The sequence below is a fragment of the Thalassophryne amazonica genome, chromosome 23, assembly GCF_902500255.1.
Source record: "Thalassophryne amazonica chromosome 23, fThaAma1.1, whole genome shotgun sequence".
Taxonomy (NCBI): domain Eukaryota; kingdom Metazoa; phylum Chordata; class Actinopteri; order Batrachoidiformes; family Batrachoididae; genus Thalassophryne; species Thalassophryne amazonica.
In genome coordinates this window covers 26,497,751-26,522,277 of record NC_047125.1, presented here as the reverse complement: position 1 = coordinate 26,522,277, position 24,527 = coordinate 26,497,751, and the positions used below count along the sequence as shown (strand labels likewise).

At 41.7% G+C, this 24,527-nt stretch overlaps 1 protein-coding gene across 3 annotated transcripts; it reads right to left on the bottom strand.

Annotated features, from left to right (window-relative positions):
• Positions 1 to 536: 536 nt before the first annotated feature.
• On the bottom strand, positions 537 to 23,892 carry kiaa0232 (KIAA0232 ortholog). 3 transcript variants are annotated; one of them, XM_034164428.1, is made up of 9 exons: positions 23,656 to 23,892; positions 18,238 to 18,797; positions 10,637 to 10,777; positions 5,452 to 5,521; positions 5,271 to 5,352; positions 1,801 to 5,176; positions 1,564 to 1,669; positions 1,256 to 1,305; positions 537 to 786 (listed from the first exon to the last, which is right to left on the bottom strand). In XM_034164428.1, exons 2-8 carry the CDS (start codon positions 18,472 to 18,474, stop codon positions 1,265 to 1,267), a joined length of 4,053 nt encoding a protein of 1,350 aa, XP_034020319.1. In that variant the 5' UTR covers positions 18,475 to 18,797; positions 23,656 to 23,892; the 3' UTR covers positions 537 to 786; positions 1,256 to 1,264. The 3 variants fall into 3 exon arrangements, with proteins under 3 accessions (XP_034020319.1, XP_034020318.1, XP_034020320.1); XM_034164427.1 differs by lacking the exon at positions 23,656 to 23,892 and adding an exon at positions 20,512 to 20,792; XM_034164429.1 differs by lacking the exons at positions 1,256 to 1,305; positions 23,656 to 23,892 and adding an exon at positions 20,512 to 20,792 and having other exon boundaries at positions 537 to 784.
• Between the last annotated feature and the right edge of the window lie 635 nt (positions 23,893 to 24,527).

The following is a 24,527-nucleotide window of genomic DNA, read 5'->3' as shown; positions in this document are numbered from 1 at the left end:
ATATGTATTTTTTTTTCCTTCACCTCAAAAGCCATACTATGTCTACTGCTAGCTTTAACAAGATCATCATAAAAAAATAATAATCTTGCTTGCTGCTAACTTTTCACACTGGGGAAATATGCAGGAGCTGGGAACAAAGCCACAGACATTCTCAACCTCACATTCAGAAAGTTGTCTAAACTATTTAATTTCATTCTTCAAAAAAACAAAAAACAAAAAAAAAAACCTTATCCTTGTATCATCTCTCAATGCAAGATGGGAAAATACAGGATGCAAGCGCAGGGTTTTCCCAAGCAAAAAACAAAAAACAAACAAAACAAAAAGCAAAGTTAAACAAGGAAAAAAAAAGGAGCGTTCTCAGATAAACATTCATGCACAACCATTCAAACACCAACTACTGGTATCTTAGTTCAAAAGCAAAAAAAAAAAAAAAAAAAGATTGTCGCCAACAGTGAATGAATGATGGACCGGTGTACGTTAGAATAAACTCATACAACATGTCTCTCCGTACACGGCATCATTCAAAATGAACTTAATTTTTTTCTTTTTTTTTTTGCAATTTTCCTATCATAACCTTTTTGTTGATCTGATTTTTGACAAAGTTAGTCAATGAAAAACCTGTTGAGTTGAGAGTGGGTTTTAGAAGGATGTACCCTCTGAAAACTGAATTTGCTTCCACCTTAGTGGTGAAACCCCCCACCAGACGATCCCGTCACCAGAGAGGAGCTTCTTCTTGATGAGGCTTGTCCTCTGAAAAACTGAAGCATTTATATGTTGCTGCTGCCTGGGGAGTGTGGGGGGTGGGGGGTGGAGGATGAAGAAACAAGACTTTTTGAAAATCAATCACTGAAACTCAGTTACTTATCCCAAGTTTGTCCCAAATACCTCAACAGGCGTCAGTGAGTGAACACAAATTCATCCATTTGTAAATGTTTGTGTCTTCATCATACTGTAATTTGAGTAAAATTTGTTTGGTCAGATCCCAAACTCCTCACAGGTCCTTCAATCAAATTTCCACCAAACTTGCCATGGGGATGAAAGTCAAAACAAAAAGTGTGGTTAATGCCTTCATTTTGGGGAAGGTCAAAGCCATTGGGGTGAAGGTCAAGAAATTTGGATTTTCAACCTGATTTGAGCCAAATTTAGCACACATATGGTCCAGGTGGTTCGCAGAATTAGCATGGTACAGTTAGCCTCACGTCAAGCATTTGGTCAAAGGTCACGGTCAGATTTTCACGAGGAAAGTACTGCATTACCATAAAATTCAGTCGATACTAAGGTGACCAGTCTGCTTGAGGTTTCTTCCTGTAAAGAAAAAAACGCTGGCATGTTCTTCCCCTGACTGACACGGTCAAAGTGCTTGCTTTTTAGAGTTGCGTATGGTGCACACCTGACTTGTGTTGGGTGCTTTGAGGTAACTTAGATTTTATTATATACAGACGCACAATCAGAGTGAATTTACAAATAAATAAACCCACCCACCCAAATTTAACACTACTTGTAGGTTTAAATTATTGTGAATAATGTGATGAATGCACTGTCCTAATATTTTAAAAGGTTTACCTGTACACTGAGATCCAGGGAAAAGCGGGGAACATGTGTTCTGCCACCAGCACTCTTCTTGCTGGTTGTCGGTTCCTCTCTGCCCACTTATACTCAACAACGGGAACTAAAGACCGATGATGAATGGTTAGATTATGTTTGAAATTACAGCCTAATGTAAGTTTCAGACAGCTGTAGATGATTGATTACTTCATGCAACTCAAATTGGTCACACAATAACAAATCCTAAATTCTCACCTCTGGCACATCTCCAACGAAGTCATAAGCGATCCCATATTTGGGGATCTGACTTGCAGGCGCAGTGCATAAGGACCATGTTTCTCCTGAAGATTCCTCTTTCTGAATCTTGCTGAATGAGATGTCCGTATGTCCACTTGTAGCAGACGCAACTGCCGCTGGTTTGCAGTCTAAGCAAGTCTCTTGCTCGGCTATTGGCAGGAGGGTACTGGAACCCTCCTGTGAATCCAGAGAGGTCTGGGCACTCTTCTCCATGCCAGACTTCTTTAATCTGGGTAAGAATTTACCAGATTCCAGTTCTGACTTGCCGTAGTAAGGGCCCTCACATTCTGCATCCTCCTCCAGAGGTTTGAGATCAGCCTGAGGATCATCAAAGACATCTACAGGCGCCAGGACAGGAAAGCTCATTTCTTCCTTGTCAGTCTCAGCCTCTGAATCGCTTACCCCACCAGGGGACAACTCTGAGGCAGATATTGGCCGGAAGTGAGTTCGAGGGGAAATGCGAATGGCCCTGTACTGTGTCCGGTTGATGCCATATAGCCGCGTGTGGAAGGCTTCATTCTCAGAGTCCGAACAAAGTATAGATTTTGGTTTGAACCCTGGGCTGAATGAAGCTATGTCCTCAGGCTCAAAGGAACACTCCACGTGGAGGACTTGGGAAAAAGGATTACTTAAGTTGAAGGACGCAAAGGGGTATTCCAAACCTTGCTCCTCAGTATGCAAGCCTCTGTACGAACCAAGCAAATCTTCATGGAAGATGAAAGAAAATCCCTTATTCAATCCATCCCCTCCTCCTCGGATCACCTGTTCACTCTGCCCGAAGGAAACAAGGGGCCTCCACAGGGGCCTGTGTCCCGGGGCAAAGCGACTACCAGTGTTCATGAACATATCGGTACCAGTGATGGTAAGCAGGTCTGAGCTGGAAGCAGAAGCAGCCACGGCGGCACACTGTAATAGGCTATCACGAGATTCACCTGGTGGCACAACGGCCCAATTCTTGTCCCCACTTAGTGTCTTCAATTCTCCATACACCCCTCCAAGGATGAATGACGTGTTCTCCTTGTCTGGGATCATGTCCCAGGGCTTGGACGGAGTCATGTAATCCCCGGCACCATCCACCTTGGACAGTTTGTTTTTGGCTGCATCCTGTTCCTCTTTCTTCCCTTCCCAAAGGTGATACTCTGACCGCTGAACAGCTTTTTTCTGGGGTTCCTGGATCGGAACACCGTTTGCCTGCACCTCCAGACAGCTGCAACAGTAACCACTTGAATCGTCTGAGAATAGCCCATCTTTTGTTTGTTCTGCTCCCTGCCTAGACACAACAGAATCTCTATCTCCAATTGCAGTCCAAATGTCCTGTATTATCCCTGAGCTGTAGTCGTCACTCTGTTGGTTTGTGTTGTCTGAAAACACGCCAGAGCCATACCGTTTACTCTCATCCTCTTCCAGTGCTATGCCACAAACGGACTCCAATTTAGATTTTTTGGTGAAGGTCTGGCTTGATATTGTGCCGACACCGACTTCCTCACATTGACGGCTGGGATCATCCTGGAAATACTCCAAGATTTCATCCTCAAGATATGTACCAGAAATGGGAGGGATTATACAATCGAATTCTTCATTGCCGATATGAGCAGCTTCTTCTGGCTGAACAGATGCTTGTTCATTGTCCGAACGAGTCTCCTCTGAATGGGACCATGGACTGCACGTACGCGTTGAAAGGTTCGAACAGTGTTCAGTTTCGTCAAAGGCACTATTTTTGGTCCATATTAGCAAACGAGACTGTTTATTAGAATGTGGGTCGAGACAGCTACTTGAATCAGTGTTATTTTCATAGCCAATGGTGAGGGAGTCGCAGGGAAAAGGAAAAGTGGGGCTGTCATACTGCAGCTCAAAAAGAGAGAAGCAAGATGAGTTTAATCCTGATGGCTCACTGCTGGCTTCGAGAAGAGATGGCTCCTCATCGTTTTCAGATAATTTGCTCAGGGTGAAAGAAACGCTGTCGAGAAGAGGGGACAGCCGAACGGGTGAATCTCCTACAAAGCTTTCTCTGTCTATATCTTCTGAAGTAGAAGGTGAATAACATCCCCAAACTTGAGCCATATTTTCGAGGTCTTCCATTAAGAAGCCAACAGATCCTGAAGCTTCTTGTGAGTCTGCCCTTATTGCACTTTTCCCTTGCTGCTCGAGGCCATCTAACACTAAACAACATTCTGCCTCAATGTCTAGTTGCTCTTTGCTTTTTTGCCGAATCATATTCAAGATCCGACTCTCTTGTATCGTGTCTGAGGCACTAGTATCCAATATGGATTGATAAATGTCAACTTCATAGAAGTGAGTAAATTCCGACAGATGCTTATCATCTAAATCTCTGCTATCCTGTGGCTGAGGGCAGCTTGAGGTCCCAGTGAGTTCAAACGTTTCATCTTCGGCATCGCCAGGCCCTTCCACAAAATGCCCATCTACAAAGGAACCTGCTGCCAGGTATGCCCTCTGGTGGTTGTCACTGGCAATGCAGATTCCCTGGATTCTCTCAGGCAGTCGTTCCATGTCAGTTGACAAGGCAAAGACATCAGGAGAGTCCAACCTGTTTCGATACTTTGTTTCCAGCTTGCTCTCTCTGCTGCTGAAAGGTACAAAATATTCTGTTATGGGCTCAGTGTACCATAGTGGCTCCTCCATGTATTCAGTTTTGTTCCTGGCCTCAACTCTGGATTCTTTTGCTTCCCCCCAGCTTGGATCTTTATGAATCTCTTTCAGCGCCCGCTTACCCTTTTTGTAAAGCTGTGGTGGTTTGGCAGCACCCCCAGTGGTGCTGCCACCACTCCCACCAGTATTCCTGCGTTCCTCTTTGTCAATAACCTTAACCTGCAGCTTTACCTTCCCACTGTTGCGCGTTCTCTTATTTTTTCCAGCCTCTCTGGATTTGTGCCTTATTCTAACCGCTTTACTTCGGGATGACTTTGAGTCACCCTGATTTCCACTTGAGCTTGATCCTTCCTCACTCGACCCAGAAGACCATGACCTAGGCCTGTATTTGGCCTCAGATCTGTGTCTTATCTGTCTCTTGGTGTGGACAGCAAATTTGTCCTCTGCTGTTGTACCACCCTGGTATTGATTTTCTTTCTCCTTCTTGCTTCGTCGTTGCTGGCCTCTGTCGGTCACAGTAGTGATGGTACCGCATATCTCAAGGTTTCGCTCCTTTGCAGCCTCTCCTTCGCTGTTGCAATCTTTCGGGGAGGAGGTGTCTGTGCTGGTCTGCGGGGCTGCAGATGAGGAACTGGAGTATGTGCACGCCTTAGTCTTGTTCCACACCGTCATGATCTCTTGGAGACAAACAGGTTTCTCTGACAAAGGAGGAAAGGCTTCATAATACCTGAAGTAACAATGAAACACAACTGTTTATAGTAATGCAGTAGTAAAAAATAACAGTATAATACAGAACACTGACAGAAATACAACAGCCTTACATTTCCACCTGGTCCTTGGACGGGGACTCAGCTCGCTCAGGCGACTGAAAGCCGTCAGATTTCTTCTGAATTTGTTTTTCCTCTGAAAAGTTTTACAATCGCATTATGCACTACCACAATATCATCAAAATATCTATTGTTGTGCCAAGAGGTTCTAAATATGATAAAGAATGGACCGAACCTTTCTTTTTGTTTTGGATGTCCTTTAGCTTAGAGCAAAGCTCATCAACCAGGCTCTCAATTCCAGAATTCTACAGAGGAAGAAAAACAGGTGTGAGGTGCATTTGGGTATGTAACAATGTATACATCAAACATTCTATCAATCATTTTCACAAATCAGTTTAAAAGTAAGAAATTGCAGGATATCCACCTTTTCACTGACACAAGACAATCCTCTAAGGATTTCAAGCGTACGATATTACCAGCAGTTATCGGCATGTACAACTGAGTATCATCAGTATAGCAATGAAAGGTAACCCCAAAACGTTGCAATGTGTGCCCAAGACGTGCTGTATCAAGGGAGAAAAGCAGGAGGCCTAAGACGGTCCCCTGTGGAACCCCATATTTTGTGTCACCAAGGTTAGAGGTAGTGTTGTTGTACAAGACACAATGAGAGTGACTGGTTAGAAATGATGTACACAGATTAAACAGCTTTGGTGGTATAGGGTCAAACAGACAGGTTGCGCAAACAGCAGGGGTTTCAATACCATTATAGAAGTTGGGCTGATCGTACTGTCATTTCTGGTCATGATGCTGCTGCTCTTGTCTGAGTTTCACCACAGGCGTGAAAGCAGCTCCGCCACAAATATGCACAAAAAGCAGCTGTGAAAATGAACCAGCTGAAGCAACTGTAATGCATCACTCAAAGCCAACAGGGGTTTGTCCCCATAACTACCCAATGCCAGGCAGAAAGTTTTCAAGTACATTGCATTTTAGTGGTTCTTTTTATTTTATTGTGTTTTAACTTGTATTATGTTTGCAGTGCATAGCACCTTCTGTCAGTGCTGGCTGTTTTAAGGTGCTTTATTAATAAAGTTTTTTTTTTAAGGTTTAAGCCATGACAGATGTGAACAAGCCGGTCTGTGTTGAAAGCCCATTGTTCATTGTGCAATTTGTGTGATCACTGATCAGAGCGCCAGAGTCAATTTTACATAATGGTGTAGTTTTAAAGGATTATTAACTGAGTGCGAGGTCTGTACAGGAAAATATCAGACAGAGGTGCTAAGTACAGACCGAGCGTTAAGAAAACAATAAACACAACTTACAGTATTGTTTTTGGGCTCATAGTCAGACCTGTTCGCTTCACCTTTGCAAAGAACTTGCTAATATGCTGTTTAGATATTTATGGAGCATGTTCATGTCCGACTTGGTTTTTCTAATCGTGTCTTTAGCTTTCTGGTTTGTAACAATTGTGATACGCGTTTCAGACCAAATGTCATGGTAACCGGTGTGATACAGGAAAATATCAGCCCAGAAATCAGCTAATCAGAGCACATGTAGTGTCGCAGTCATATAATAAATATGTTGGGGTTTATTTTTTGGTATTTATTTTGAATAGCTGTTTTGTAATATTAAAATTCAATGTATGAATGTTCTTAAGAAATCAATAGATCATTGGTCTTTCAAAGGATTTACTTACTGTATAAGTCTTTCAACGACATTATTTATTGCAATGATTTCTGGGACAATTTATCATCAAACAAAAGCAGTTATTGCAACATGCCTAAGCAGAACTAACATCTCCACATGGATAACGCACAATTCCTGCTTTTTGCGACCTAATCACCATCATTAGCTTGCAGCAGATCAAAGGACAAACCTGCAAAATATTTAACTTCTATCTTCTAGTTTGCTCAAGTTCATAGACATTTGGAGTGCACCAATAAAAATGTGCAGTCTGGTATTAATTCCTCCAATCACAAGAACTCCTTCAATGATTTGCATAATTTCTGTTAATAAATTATTTTAATCTAGACAATGGTTGTCAGAGCCTATATCGGATGATAATGGTTTTTGTTTTGTTGGATGACAGGGGAGGGAGACGTGGGATTACAGCCCTAAAATTTGCAGTTTGTAATTCAATCAATCAATCAATTTTATTTATATAGCGCCAAATCACAACAAACAGTTGCCCCAAGGCACTTTATATTGTAAGGCAAGGCCATACAATAATTACGTAAAAACCCCAATGGTCAAAACGACCCCCTGTGAGCAAGCACTTGGCGACAGTGGGAAGGAAAAACTGGGCGAATTGGAGACTCGGCTCCGCACCGTGGAAATTTCTACAGCTAGCCAGGCCCCTGTAGTCAGTGCGGACCAAGGTAGCTTAGCCGCCGTTAGTTTCCCTCTGGCAGATCCCGAGCAGCCGGGAAAGCAGGCCGACTGGGTGACTGTGAGGAGGAAGCGTAGCCCTAAACAGAAGCCCCGTGTACACCGCCAACCCGTTCACATTTCTAACCGTTTTTTCCCCACTCGGTGACACACCCGCCGAGGATCAAACTCTGGTTATTGGCGACTCTGTTTTGAGAAATGTGAAGTTAGTGACACCAGCAACCATAGTCATTGTCTTCCGGGGGCCAGAGCAGGCGACATTGAAGGAAATTTGAAACTGCTGGCTAAGGCTAAGCGTAAATTTGGTAAGATTGTAATTCACGTCGGCAGTAATGACACCCGGTTACGCCAATCGGAGGTCACTAAAATTAACATTGAATCGGTGTGTAACTTTGCAAAAACAATGTCGGACTCTGTAGTTTTCTCTGGGCCCCTCCCCAATCGGACCGGGAGTGACATATTTAGCCGCATGTTCTCCTTGAATTGCTGGCTGTCTGAGTGGTGTCCAAAAATGAGGTGGGCTTCATAGATAATTGGCAAAGCTTCTGGGGAAAACCTGGTCTTGTTAGGAGAGACGGCATCCATCCCACTTTGGATGGAGCAGCTCTCATTTCTAGAAATCTGGCCAATTTTCTTAAATCCTCCAAACTGTGACTATCCAGGGTTGGGACCAGGAAGCAGAGTTGTAGTCTTACACACCTCTCTGCAGCTTCTCTCCCCCTGCCATCCCCTCATTACCCCATCCCCGTAGAGACGGTGCCTGCTCCCAGACCACCAATAACCAGCAAAAATCTATTTAAGCATAAAAATTCAAAAAGAAAAAATAATATAGCACCTTCAACTGCACCACAGACTAAAACAGTTAAATGTGGTCTATTAAACATTAGGTCTCTCTCTTCTAAGTCCCTGTTAGTAAATGATATAATAATTGATCAACATATTGATTTATTCTGCCTTACAGAAACCTGGTTACAGCAGGATGAATATGTTAGTTTAAATGAGTCAACACCCCCGAATCACACTAACTGCCAGAACGCTCGTAGCACGGGCCGAGGCAGAGGATTAGCAGCAATCTTCCATTCCAGCTTATTAATTAATCAAAAACCCAGACAGAGCTTTAATTCATTTGAAAGCTTGACACTTAGTCTTGTCCATCCAAATTGGAAGTCCCAAAAACCAGTTTTATTTGTTGTTATCTATCGTCCTCCTGGTCGTTACTGTGAGTTTCTCTGTGAATTTTCAGAACTTTTGTCTGACTTAGTGCTTAGCTCAGATAAGATAATTATAGTGGGCGATTTTAACATCCACACAGATGCTGAGAATGACAGCCTCAACACTGCATTTAATCTATTATTAGACTCAGTTGGCTTTGCTCAAAATGTAAATGAGTCCACACACCACTTTAATCATATCTTAGATCTTGTTCTGACTTATGGTATGGAAATTGAAGACTTAACAGTATTCCCTGAAAACTCCCTTCTGTCTGATCATTTCTTAATAACATTTACATTTACTCTGATGGACTACCCAGCAGTGGGGAATAAGTTTCATTGCACAAGAAGTCTTTCAGAAAGCGCTGTAACTAGGTGTAAGGATATGATTCCATACAACATAGCTGTTCTCACGCCTGTCTTGTAAACTTTCCCCCTTCACTCTTGCCGATATCCTTCTGTCACCAATCATTCCTGCCTCCTTTATCCACCCAATCCACCCTGCCTGCATCCTCTTCTTCACCTCTCTACCACACTCTCCATTACTTTGGATAGCTGACCTCAAATACATATCTTAACCATCTCTACTCTTTGTAACCACACTATTCCACCAGTCTCCCTCTCATTCATGCACACATACTCAGTTTTGCTCCTGCTGACTTTCAGTATATAGCAGTGCCACAAGTCATTCCATCACTGCTTTGATTTAACATTTCCAAGTCAATGAGTACGTTGGATATTTAGAAAACAGCAACATAAGAGATAACTGATAAGACAGACTTTATAGTCATTGTAATAACAACGAAACTTCATTGGTGAGAACCAGTCAGTAGCATCAATTATTAAATATGAAAATAGAATAAGATAAAATATAAGAGCAACAGGGCGCATAAGACAACAATGGACATATTATTTGCAGTGCATCTTCTCAGTGCAGTGGCTCAGGATATGAACAAAAACAAACAGGGTTTTAAAACAAGACAAGCTGTCAATGCAAATAGCCTCAAGCTGACTAAATATCCACAACACACCCATTAAAAAGTGCCAATGTTATCACCTCCATCACTTCCTACTTCCTGTCCCTACTTCCTTACCCTGCCACCTCAAGAAAAGCAAACGTTTGTCCTGTGTTTCCTCTTGCATCACTGAGCTAATGTCGGTCAGCTGAAGCACAACTACTCTAGTGCAATCCTGTGTAGCCAAGTTTTTTTAAGCATATTCCATTCGGCAGACAGTAGCTCAACACAAATTCTCTGTTAAACCTTTAGCTGCACTTCAATTTATTGAACCACAGCTGCTGTTTATTTATTTATTTATTTATTTATTTAAGTATGGCTGGTCACTTCTATCTGCTCCTTTGTCTACCAAAAAGGCAGATGCTTATGTGCACAAACTACTCAAACATGGGAATAAAGTCATGAAATTGTATCATGGGCACAGAGTAGCATTTCAAGTGCTTCATGTCGGTGGTTCCCAACCCAGCCAAAAAAAAAAAAAAAAAAAAAAAAGATTCACAGTTCTTTTGACCAGCTCCCTGAAAATAATGGAGCCCATAACATCAGATCTGTTCTTCCGAGCTGTAAGTGCGACGCACATCAATGAATTATGTGTTCAATGACAAAGATGCTTTGTTCCCCCTGCCCTAATGATTGCAGATATTCTGGAAAATGCTTTGCTGACATTTGATGACCTTGACTACTGACCGCCAAATCATCCAGAGACACTCAGCCAAGGAATATCTGTACTAAATTTGGTGACAACTCCTCAGCCATTGCAGAGTTGTTTTGTACATAGACGCAATCACGCAAACAAATGGCAACTTACTTCGTCAGATGCAGAGCGGAGACATTGCACGGCGGCTTGTTTCTTCATTTCCTCAAGACTCAGGTCAGTCCCTCCTTTTTTCTTATTCTTGCCCCATTTCTTCCCAGTTCCCCTATCCCAGCCCAAGAAGATGTCATTTTCCTAATGAGACACAAATGAGGAAGAGTTGCTCATTAAGTAAACATGAAACACACACACACACACAAAAAAAAGCACCTTTTTGTCAAATTTGAAGACAATCAGCTGACAAAATTGTTGGCACTTCCTGGTTATACCTCCAAACTGAAATAGTGATGCATATTCAATCAATCAATTTTTTTATATAGCGCCAAATCACAACAAACAGTTGCCCCAAGGCGCTTTATATTGTAAGGCAAGGCCATACAATAATTATGTAAAACCCCAACGGTCAAAACGACCCCCTGTGAGCAAGCACTTGGCTACAGTGGGAAGGAAAAACTCCCTTTTAACAGGAAGAAACCTCCAGCAGAACCAGGCTCAGGGAGGGGCAGTCTTCTGCTGGGACTGGTTGGGGCTGAGGGAGAGAACCAGGAAAAAGACATGCTGTGGAGGGGAGCAGAGATCGATCACTAATGATTAAATGCAGAGTGGTGCATACAGAGCAAAAAGAGAAAGAAACAGTGCATCATGGGAACCCCCCAGCAGTCTACATCTATAGCAGCATAACTAAGGGATGGTTCAGGGTCACCTGATCCAGCCCTAACTATAAGCTTTAGCAAAAAGGAAAGTTTTAAGCCTAATCTTAAAAGTAGAGAGGGTGTCTGTCTCCCTGATCTGAATTGGGAGCTGGTTCCACAGGAGAGGAGCCTGAAAGCTGAAGGCTCTGCCTCCCATTCTACTCTTACAAACCCTAGGAACTACAAGTAAGCCTGCAGTCTGAGAGCGAAGCGCTCTATTGGGGTGATATGGTACTACGAGGTCCCTAAGATAAGATGGGACCTGATTATTCAAAACCTTATAAGTAAGAAGAAGAATTTTAAATTCTATTCTAGAATTAACAGGAAGCCAATGAAGAGAGGCCAATATGGGTGAGATATGCTCTCTCCTTCTAGTCCCCGTCAGTACTCTAGCTGCAGCATTTTGAATTAACTGAAGGCTTTTAGGGAACTTTTGGGACAACCTGATAATAATGAATTACAATAGTCCAGCCTAGAGGAAATAAATGCATGAATTAGTTTTCAGCATCACTCAGACAAGACCTTTCTGATTTTAGAGATATTGCGTAAATGCAAAAAAGCAGTCCTACATATTTGTTTAATATGCACTTTGAATGACATATCCTGATCAAAATGACTCCAAGATTTCTCACAGTATTACTAGAGGTCAGGGTAATGCCATCCAGAGTAAGGATCTGGTTAGACACCATGTTTCTAAGATTTGTGGGGCCAAGTACAATAACTTCAGTTTTATCTGAGTTTAAAAGCAGGAAATTAGAGGTCATCCATGTCTTTATGTCTGTAAGACAATCCTGCAGTTTAGCTAATTGGTGTGTGTCCTCTGGCTTCATGGATAGATAAAGCTGGGTATCATCTGCGTAACAATGAAAATTTAAGCAATACCGTCTAATATACTGCCTAAGGGAAGCATATATAAAGTGAATAAAATTGGTCCTAGCACAGAACCTTGTGGAACTCCATAATTAACTTTAGTCTGTGAAGAAGATTCCCCATTTACATGAACAAATTGTAATCTATTAGACAAATATGATTCAAACCACCGCAGCGCAGTGCCTTTAATACCTATGGCATGCTCTAATCTCTGTAATAAAATTTTATGGTCAACAGTATCAAAAGCAGCACTGAGGTCTAACAGAACAAGCACAGAGATGAGTCCACTGTCCGAGGCCATAAGAAGATTATTTGTAACCTTCACTAATGCTGTTTCTGTACTATGATGAATTCTAAAACCTGACTGAAACTCTTCAAATAGACCATTCCTCTGCAGATGATCAGTTAGCTGTTTTACAACTACCCTTTCAAGAATTTTTGAGAGAAAAGGAAGGTTGGAGATTGGCCTATAATTAGCTAAGATAGCTGGGTCAAGTGATGGCTTTTTAAGTAATGGTTTAATTACTGCCACCTTAAAAGCCTGTGGTACATAGCCAACTAACAAAGATAGATTGAGCATATCCAAGATCGAAGCATTAAACAATGGTAGGGCTTCCTTGAGCAGCCTGGTAGGAATGGGGTCTAATAAACATGTTGATGGTTTGGATGAAGTAACTAATGAAAATAACTCAGACAGAACAATCGGAGAGAAAGAGTCTAACCAAATACCGGCATCACTGAAAGCAGCCAAAGATAACGATATGTCTTTGGGATGGTTATGAGTAATTTTTTCTCTAATAGTTAAAATTTTATTAGCAAAGAAAGTCAAGAAGTCATTACTAGTTAAAGTTAAAGGAATAATCAGCTCAATAGAGCTCTGACTCTGTCAGCCTGGCTACAGTGCTGAAAAGAAACCTGGGGTTGTTCTTATTTTCTTCAATTAGTGATGAGTAGTAAGATGTCCTAGCTTTACGGAGGGCTTTTTTATAGAGCAACAGACTCTTTTTCAAAGGCTAAGTGAAGATCTTCTAAATTAGTGAGACGCCATTTCCTCTCCAACTTACGGGTTATCTGCTTTAAGCTGCGAGTTTGTGAGTTATACCACGGAGTCAGACACTTCTGATTTAAAGCTCTCTTTTTCAGAGGAGCTACAGCATCCAAAGTTGTCTTCAATGAGGATGTAAAACTATTGACGATTAAGGATATGATTCCTTCTTTATGTTCTCTAATGCCATATACCAACACAGTGCAGAGTAGCTACCTAAACTCTGTAAGTGAGATAGAGTATCTCGTCAATAGTTTTACATCCTCATTGAAGACAACTTTGGATGCTGTAGCTCCTCTGAAAAAGAGAGCTTTAAATCAGAAGTGTCTGACTCCGTGGTATAACTCACAAACTCGTAGCTTAAAGCAGATAACCCGTAAGTTGGAGAGGAAATGGCGTCTCACTAATTTAGAAGATCTTCACTTAGCCTGGAAAAAGAGTCTGTTGCTCTATAAAAAAGCCCTCCGTAAAGCTAGGACATCTTTCTACTCATCACTAATTGAAGAAAATAAGAACAACCCCAGGTTTCTTTTCAGCACTGTAGCCAGGCTGACAAAGAGTCAGAGCTCTATTGAGCTGAGTATTCCATTAACTTTAACTAGTAATGACTTCATGACTTTCTTTGCTAACAAAATTTTAACTATTAGAGAAAAAATTACTCATAACCATCCCAAAGACGTATCGTTATCTTTGGCTGCTTTCAGTGATGCCGGTATTTGGTTAGACTCTTTCTCTCCGATTGTTCTGTCTGAGTTATTCTCATTAGTTACTTCATCCAAACCATCAACATGTTTATTAGACCCCATTCCTACCAGGCTGCTCAAGGAAGCCCTACCATTATTTAATGCTTCGATCTTAAATATGATCAATCTATCTTTGTTAGTTGGCTATGTACCACAGGCTTTTAAGGTGGCAGTAATTAAACCATTACTTAAAAAGCCATCACTTGACCCAGCTATCTTAGCTAATTATAGGCCAATCTCCAACCTTCCTTTTCTCTCAAAAATTCTTGAAAGGGTAGTTGTAAAACAGCTAACTGATCATCTGCAGAGGAATGGTCTATTTGAAGAGTTTCAGTCAGGTTTTAGAATTCATCATAGCACAGAAACAGCATTAGTGAAGGTTACAAATGATCTTCTTATGGCCTCGGACAGTGGACTCATCTCTGTGCTTGTTCTGTTAGACCTCAGTGCTGCTTTTGATACTGTTGACCATAAAATTTTATTACAGAGATTAGAGCATGCCATAGGTATTAAAGGCACTGCGCTGCTGTGGTTTGAATCATATTTGTCTAATAGATTACAATTTGTTCATGTAAATGGGGAATCTTCTTCACAGACTAAAGTTAATTATGGAGTTCCACAAGGTTCTGTGCTAGGACCAATTTTATTTACTTTATACATGCTTCCCTTAGGCAGTATTATTAGACGGTATTGCTTAAATTTTCATTGTTACGCAGATGATACCCAGCTTTATCTATCCATGAAGCCAGAGGACACACACCAATTAGCTAACTGCAGGATTGTCTTACAGACATAAAGACATGGATGACCTCTAATTTCCTGCTTTTAAACTCAGATAAAACTGAAGTTATTGTACTTGGCCCCACAAATCTTAGAAACATGGTGTCTAACCAGATCCTTACTCTGGATGGCATTACCCTGACCTCTAGTAATACTGTGAGAAATCTTGGAGTCATTTTTGATCAGGATATGTCATTCAAAGCGCATATTAAACAAATATGTAGGACTGCTTTTTTGCATTTACGCAATATCTCTAAAATCAGAAAGGTCTTGTCTCAGAGTGATGCTGAAAACTAATTCATGCATTTATTTCCTCTAGGCTGGACTATTGTAATTCATTATTATCAGGTTGTCCTAAAAGTTCCCTAAAAAGCCTTCAGTTAATTCAAAATGCTGCAGCTAGAGTACTGACGGGGACTAGAAGGAGAGAGCATATCTCACCCATATTGGCCTCTCTTCATTGGCTTCCTGTTAATTCTAGAATAGAATTTAAAATTCTTCTTCTTACTTATAAGGTTTTGAATAATCAGGTCCCATCTTATCTTAGGGACCTCGTAGTACCATATCACCCCAATAGAGCGCTTCGCTCTCAGACTGCAGGCTTACTTGTAGTTCCTAGGGTTTGTAAGAGTAGAATGGGAGGCAGAGCCTTCAGCTTTCAGGCTCCTCTCCTGTGGAACCAGCTCCCAATTCAGATCAGGGAGACAGACACCCTCTCTACTTTTAAGATTAGGCTTAAAACTTTCCTTTTTGCTAAAGCTTATAGTTAGGGCTGGATCAGGTGACCCTGAACCATCCCTTAGTTATGCTGCTATAGACGTAGACTGCTGGGGGGTTCCCATGATGCACTGTTTCTTTCTCTTTTTGCTCTGTATGCACCACTCTGCATTTAATCATTAGTGATCGATCTCTGCTCCCCTCCACAGCATGTCTTTTTCTTGGTTCTCTCCCTCAGCCCCAACAGTCCCAGCAGAGGACTGCCCCTCCCTGGGCCTGGTTCTGCTGGAGGTTTCTTCCTGTTAAAAGGGAGTTTTTCCTTCCCACTGTAGCCAAGTGCTTGCTCACAGGGGGTCGTTTTGACAGTTGGGGTTTTACATAATTATTGTATGGCCTTGCCTTACAATATAAAGCGCCTTGGGGCAACTGTTTGTTGTGATTTGGCGCTATATAAAAAAATTGATTGATTGATTGATTGATACTCTATCTCCCTTACAGAGTTTAGGTAGCTACTCTGCACTGTGTTGTTATATGGCATTAGAGAACATAAAGAAGGAATCATATCCTTAAACCTAGTTACAGCGCTTTCTGAAAGACTTCTAGTGTAATGAAACTTATTCCCTACTGCTGGGTAGTCCATCAGAGTAAATGTAAATGTTATTAAGAAATGATCAGACAAAAGGGAGTTTTCAGGGAATACTGTTAAGTCTTCTATTTCCATACCATAAGTCAGAACAAGATCTAAGATATGATTAAAGTGGTGGGTGGACTCATTTACTTTTTGAGCAAAGCCAATAGAGTCTAATAATAGATTAAATGCAGTGTTGAGGCTGTCATTCTCAGCATCTGTGTGGATGTTAAAATCGCCCACTATAATTATCTTATCTGAGCTAAGCACTAAGTCAGACAAAAGGTCTGAAAATTCACAGAGAAACTCACAGTAACGACCAGGTGGACGATAGATAATAACAAATAAAACTGGTTTTTGGGACTTCCAATTTGGATGGACAAGACTAAGAGACAAGCTTTCAAATGAATTAAAGCTCTGTCTGGGTTTTTGATTAATTAATAAGCTGGAATGGAAGATTGCTGCTAATCCTCCGCCCCGGCCCGTGCTACGAGCATTCTGACAGTTAGTGTGACTCGGGGGTGTTGACTCATTTAAACTAACATATTCATCCTGCTGTAACCAGGTTTCTGTTAGGCAGAATAAATCAATATGTTGATCAATTATTATATCATTTACCAACAGGGACTTAGAAGAGAGAGACCTAATGTTTAATAGACCACATTTAACTGTTTTAGTCTGTGGTGCAGTTGAAGGTGCTACATTATTTTTTCTTTTTGAATTTTTATGCTTAAATAGATTTTTGCTGGTTATTGGTAGTCTGGGAGCAGGCACCGTCTCTACGGGGATGGGGTAATGAGGGGATGGCAGGGGGAGAGAAGCTGCAGAGAGGTGTGTAAGACTACAACTCTGCTTCCTGGTCCCACCCTGGATAGTCACGGTTTGGAGGATTTAAGAAAATTGGCCAGATTTCTAGAAATGAGAGCTGCTCCATCCAAAGTGGGATGGATGCCGTCTCTCCTAACAAGACCAGGTTTTCCCCAGAAGCTTTGCCAATTATCTATGAAGCCCACCTCATTTTTTGGACACCACTCAGACAGCCAGCAATTCAAGGAGAACATGCGGCTAAACATGTCACTCCCGGTCCGATTGGGGAGGGGCCCCAGAGAAAACTACAGAGTCCGACGTTTTTGCAAAGTTACACACCGATTTAATGTTAATTTTAGTGACCTCCGATTGGCGTAACCGGGTGTCATTACTGCCGACGTGAATTACAATCTTACCAAATTTACGCTTAGCCTTAGCCAGCAGTTTCAAATTTCCTTCAATGTCGCCTGCTCTGGCCCCCGGAAGACAATTGACTATGGTTGCTGGTGTCGCTAACTTCACATTTCTCAAAACAGAGTCGCCAATAACCAGAGTTTGATCCTTGGCGGGTGTGTCGTCGAGTGGGGAAAAACGGTTAGAAATGTGAACGGGTTGGCGGTGTACACGGGGCTTCTGTTTAGGGCTACGCTTCCTCCTCACAGTCACCCAGTCAGCCTGCTTTCCCGGCTGCTCGGGATCTGCCAGAGGGAAACTAACGGCGGCTAAGCTGGTATGGCTAAATATTCTCAATGTGTTACATTAAAAAAAAGAAGTAATTTTTGTTTTAACTCATCTTGTTAACAGGTGGAAAGCAAAACCTCTCTACAAGTGATGTAACTGTGTCTCCTCATAAAATATTACACTACGTAGACCATGTTCCCTCACTAACGTTCCTTTTTGAATGAGCCGACTGAATGTGTGCCAGCCCTCCTGACGAACACTAAATACTGTATTATTATTATTACTACAGTTGAACAGCAACACAAATTACAGCATCCAAAATAAACTTAAATCAACACCTTGCTCAAAAACATTTGATACAACAGAACATTATAATCCTCATTTATGAAGCAAGGGTGACTGTTGGGTTATACCACATTAGGTTTGTATAAGTGTACCTATTAAACTGGCAAGTGAGTGCAACAAACCCTTGAACTACTACATTTTGAACTACAAGCACATCTTGATTGTTTAATTTCAACTAACGTGGTGACAACTATTTATGGACTTGACTAACTGTGCAACAATACTGAGCAAGAAATTTGCTAAACCCTTTGCCACAAAGTGCAAGTTATGACTCTGCAAACACCAACCTGGTCCTGCAGATCGTAGTCATAACTGTCATGCAGGAGAAGGCTGAGGACATAGCGGGTGTAAATCATGGCATCGATCCCACACTTCTCCAGCTCCTGGCCGAGCCAGTTTTGCACTGGCCCCAGTGACTGCAGCAGAGACATCTCTGAGGCAGGCAGGGAGCCCACGAGGGGGTAGGGACAAGAGAGATTTGCAGGAGGAGCTGGACCGTCTGAATCGGTGCTCACTGGACGCATGGGACCTCAGGTTTTAGCCATTCTTAGGTTGAGCAGCATTTTTAACTTGAGTTAAGGTAGGGTTGTTGGCGACGAGCTGTTCGAAGGAAGGAGGAGGCAGAACCTATCTGGAAGGGGTCGTCACTCCAGTAGGGTGCAGCAAAGGGTCTCTACATGGGTATACATGTAGGATTTTTTTTTTCTTTTTTATTGCTTTGAGCAAAATGGGATAATTTTACTCATCAGGCATGGCTTATGCTGCTGTGCAAAACACAAAAACGTGTTTGCATCTCAGTTGGAGCGGCCCATTGTGGAGGGGCTACGTCTTACTTCACCGGCACTACCTGAAAAAGAACAAAAACATGCATCAGTTACACTAATATATTTTACACCTTGAAAGCATTCAAACATTTTTTTTTAACCAAACTATCAAAAATATGCAAAAGGCAGCATTAAAGGGTGTTGTGTAGCACCCCCCTTCTCCTTTTAAACCACTTAAGTTATGAAAAGAATTTTATTCAGCACCACTATAATTTTGTTCCTCAGCAAGGAATAAATAAATAAATGATTAACAATCTCACATCACCATTATCAGAATTTTCCTAGTCGAAATATTTTTAGATTTTTACCCACATGGTCAAAATACACTGAAAAACATTATGACACATTTTCGGTGATAACGTCACAGATCGCGGGGGCGGGGTCACTTTGGTACTTGGTCAGCATCAGCAGTATGTATTAAAAACTGTGACCAGCTTATTGCCTCAGTAACAATGGAGCTAACCAAGCTACAGGCACCTGCCGCTGATCTGAATATTACACTGGATAGCTCATTGGCCCACACATTCCGTACAAAACGCTGAAGCAAACTGGCGGCCATCTTACCACTCGCAAGTTATGCGGACCGCACATAGACAGCTTATTAGAACGTTGACAGTTTTGAGTAATAACCCAGCCAATTCTCTCATTTCCTAATTTTTGAAAACTTCATCCCTCCTCATATGTGTGCCATGATTAGCTATTTATCTCATTTATTTATTTTAGTACTTTGACACATTCTTCCCTTCTGTTTTCAATTCCTCATATCTCACCGGGACAAATACTCATTCTATATATATGGACCATATAGTGAACAAAAGTGAACAAGAACAAAATTGGATGGATAACAAAAGTCATGATGGATAGTATAGCAACAGTGGATTTTTTTTTTTACTAGTTCCACTGAAAGAATAAAACACCACTTAACTAGTTACAGGAGAGGTGGGTTTCCTTTGCCATGACAATATTTATTACAAACAGCTCTATGAGCTTCAACCTAATATTAGTAATAAAGCTCATAGCAACAACACCCAAAGCTCCAAAACTATGCACAAGTTGACCTAATAAATGTCTTAAAATAGTTAATCTAACACAAAACTCATCATGTGTCTATACACAAGCCACTTATACTAACTATTAAAGAACACAAAAATTTCATGCTGCACAAATACTGGAGCACAGACTTCTTGGAAGGTCTATAAGTACAACTAAGGCACGGCAAGCCATATTATCTCATTTATTTGTCACAACATGCTTAGAAAGGACAGAAACTGTCAGTCCACAGCAGCTGGCAATCACTGCCAGTGGTTTCTGCGAAGGTCTACACTGTTCCTAGCTGTGGGGACAGAATACAGAGTTGCGATTAGTCAACCGCTTCTTCTTTTGGTTTACAGGTTGGCAGGTCTGCTAAAGACACACCTATGTATACATGGTTGAGTGAAGGCTAAAATGAATATGGATTATTTCCAGGATATGTGATCTTTTTTATATCAATTTCCAGGAAAAAAAAAAAAAACACACTAAATTTTCAAGTTTTCAGGATGTATGGGAACCCTGGCATCATAGAGTCTAAGAAACCTTCAACTGTGACTGGAAATTCAAAAGACAAAACTGACAGAGGAAGAGACAGATAGAAAGTGACAGAAAACACAGCTTTTAGACATAAGTGACTAACGATCTTGTGGCAAATAACTCAGGATATATTCCTGACATATTTTACAAGAATATGTTGCTGGATACCTGCTGGACAGGAAAGATGACACTCCCACTGGTCTGTTGTGTCAGCTATCAATACTATCATGAGTTACAGTATTCCTTGGTGAGCCGAAATGAGTCAGTAGGGAGACTAATGGTTTACAGACAGTCACATGTCCTAAAGTAAACTTTGAACCCTGCCGCTTCCTCCTTCATGCCATATGCAAGATCTCGATGACTGAGAAACAGCTTCAACAGATCTCTCGACAAAGCCTTATCAAAATCCCTCCTGTATTTTTTGAGTTATTGTGTACACATTTGGTGGCTCATTAAGAAGCACGGAATGTGTCCTGTGACAAATGTATTTGCATTTCCGAGTGCTGCTAAAGCCGGGTTCACATGGCAGGACAATTAGGCCGATATCGGACCCGATCTTCCCCTTCCGACAATCGTGATGACGCAAAAGATAATCTTATCAGATATTCCTCCCATGTGTGGTGTGTTAAGAGCGCTCTGATCTGCTCGGAAGGGTGTCAGAAGCACTCTGATCGCAAGTCAGGGATATTTAACATGTTGGATTTTTTTGGCCCGATATCGCAGCGTGTGTTGTGTCCTCAAACCACAAACGAGCATGCAGCCTGCTGAATGTGACGTGCAGCCAATCAGAAAGCGAAGTGACGGACGTACAGAGAAAATAAAATCAAAACAGCTGTTCTGACTTACCAGAAAGTCCGGTGGTCGCGTTGTCTCCACTCCTTTAAAGAACACCTTTTCTTTTTGTATTGTTTTTTCCCCTCTGTTTTAAATAGTCCACAAAGTACCTCCATTTGTTTACTCTGAAGTCACGTTTAATCTCGAGAGATTTTGTGAGATTTCCTGTCTGAGCTGTAAATGTTCGTGTGTGGCGTTGTTGTCCTTACCGTGTGGCTGAACACCACACACTGTACGACCAAACCTGTTAGATCCATGATTTTTTTTTTATCTTCACATGTGTAGTCTCTCAGGTTTTGGAAACCTAAAGATAATTTGAAAATCCTGTCGTGTGAACCAGGCTTTAACAGAAAGAACCCTGGTATTCCCCACATTACAAACATCTTAAAAAAAAAAAACAATAAAAATCAGGGTATAACCATATATGTCCTGAATTAGCAATGTGTGAGTGTGTCATGGAGCTGTATATAAGAACTAGAGAGCGCACTCCCAATGCTGCACACTAAATGAAAAGTCCCTTCATGGACAGCGACATGACGTCTCCTAACCGGTACCGGATGTTAATGCATTTTCAATGGAGATTCGCGACTGAACACACTCAGAAAAATGCTCGCAAAATACGTGTTAAAATGCCATTTTGACCTGGATATCGAGCCAGTAAAATTAAATTACATTAAATTATGTCAGGAAAGTATTAAACTTACTCTGACACTCACATATTCCCAAATATTAGTGTTGAGAGTTACACAGATCTGCGCTGTTAAGCTACGCTGCTGGGCTGAGCTGCTGCTGTGTTCAACGCAGCGCAGCTCCTAAAACCATTACAACACATACATACATACATACATATATATATATATATATATATATATTTTTTTTTTAACAATTATCCTTTACTGACCGAGTTTCATTCATGAAGTCAGTGGTATGGGTACACATCTCTGTGTGGGTGTGACTGTGAGCGGCACAGCGCGGGTCATTATAACCTCGTTATTTTAAAGGTGCAAATTAAAAAAAATCCCATCTTGGCAAACAATTTTAATCACTAACGACAAGTATTTTAACTAGACATTGGTCTAGCAGTGGAAAATATCAACTAGACATAAGTGAAATTAACGGTCCGTGTCATCGGGCAACACAGGTACGGCAGGAAACATACAGCTGTTTATCATCCAAATGTCACGGACAAAGTGACAACAATAACCAAAACCACTTACTTATAGAAGGAAATATTGCCTCTCCCTTGTTCCTCCGTTTGTGGCTTTGCCAACATGCGCAGCTTTTCGGCATATTCCACCTGTTCCTTGACGAGACTAAGTGAACTTCTATGCACGCAAATCACTAACTTACCCGAAATTAAAATGGTGATCACGCCTCCTTGTCGGCACGCAGCTCAGTGCTACTGCGCTCTCTAGTTATTATATACAGCTCCATGGAGCGTGTAAAGCTGTGTGTAATTGTGATGACAGCAGTTTTGAAATGTGAAGAGCAAATGGAGGCTTCAATGATTTGATTGGCTGGGTCTGCTGTCACTCACATGGGCAGTGGGTTACCCGTGGCAGACGTCAAAAGGGCAAGATAAGAAGCTTTACAGCACGGAACAACCATTCATGTGCATACAAATGAAGCGCGTGTGAAAGGTTTATTATTCAACATGGGTATTTACTCGAAAGAGAGAAGAAAAATATAAGATAACTGACAAGTGACCACAACCCAGCTGTTTGTTGTAAACCCACTACCCCCGGGAGACTGACTGTCCACGCACAAACTTTATCCTGCAAGCAATGTGACCGCAACGCCTCTAGGAAGAATGCGGCTTATGTAATACTAACCAACGAGTGAAACACTACAGCGTGGATGCGTTACAACTTAATGCTTACGATTTGATGACAGCTACACAACAGCGGGGCAGTAGTTTTAAACAGATCAGTCTGATTTATACAACTGCGTCGGTTATTCGGCATCACAGGTTGGAGCTAACAAGTTAGCCGCGAGAGCAGGTTGACTGCAGACAGTTTTTGTTTTAAGTCACTTAGCTAAAACGATTCAATTTCATTAATGCATCAGCGATACGCGTCTGCGCGGAGACTAGTTCGGGACGCGTGCGCGTTAGCCGCTGTGACATTCAGAGCTATGCTAGCTGACAAGCTAACGTTAACGCAACCTGACTGAAACGTTCCGGGTGGAAATGAGCCGCCCCAAACGGAATTTAAGTTGTTACGTTTTATGTATGAACGCCCAGTTCAACTGGGAAATAGCGTTACCTAGCTTTGGATAGGTAACGTAGGCTATGCTAAGGTAGTTGTTGTGACCGGAGAGGAGGAACGGCTGCCCCTGGAGAGGAGCTCCGTCAGACGGTTTCCCTTCAAAAAAAAAAGGGGGGGGGGAGGAAAGTGCGCCATATCGTACGCCAGTGAACCGGGGATTTAACGCTCAACTACGCAAGAAGTTCCAACCGAGCTCGCCGGCGCAGCTTACCTGCCGTGAGTTGAAGTAAGAAAAAAAAAAAAAAGGGAGGGGAGAGCGGCTATTTCTCTCCCGGTGCCGTTCCGAGCTCTGGAATTTGCTGCGGTAGCATCGCGTATCATGGACGCCGACAGAAATGGCGTTGTTATCACGTCCAGCGTCGACAGCGACGTCTCTCCTGTGTTGAGGAAACTGGTGACATTCCGGCTCAAACAAGGGGGAAGGTCATTGCTCGACCGGCACGCGCTACGCGGAGCCACAATGTCGGCTGGTGAATGTCTGTTTCATTCATAGAACGACTTTCGAAGCGCCACCCTCCGCGTTCGTATCTAAGCAACAAGGCAAACACTCGCCGTCCTGTTCTGGAGGCTTGATGCTTCCGCTGAAGTATTGCATCAGAAGCCCAAGTAGTGCCACAATTACAGTCAGATCCATAAGTATTTGGACAGTGGCACAAGGTTTACTTTTTCGCATAAACTATCACAATATGTGCTTATAGAGTCGACTTTTAGCTTTAAGAATTATGTCCATTTTTATACATGATGCTCTATATAAATTGGGCAAACATAAATGTATATATATATATACTTATATATATATATATATATATATATATATATATATATATATATATATATATATATATATATATATATATATATATATATATATATATTGGTTTTTTTTTAAGTCCTTTACAGACCCTAATGCCCACTTGTGCTTATCACTGGCTACTGATGCGAGCCTACAACTCCCCATGGGTGCGACACCAATCCATCACAGGTTACTTTCACAGCCAAGACCAATGCCCATTGACAATTGGGTAGACTGGCCTGATGGTTGCTTTCCAAAGGTGGGGATGGACTAGTTGTTTGCCTGGGTAG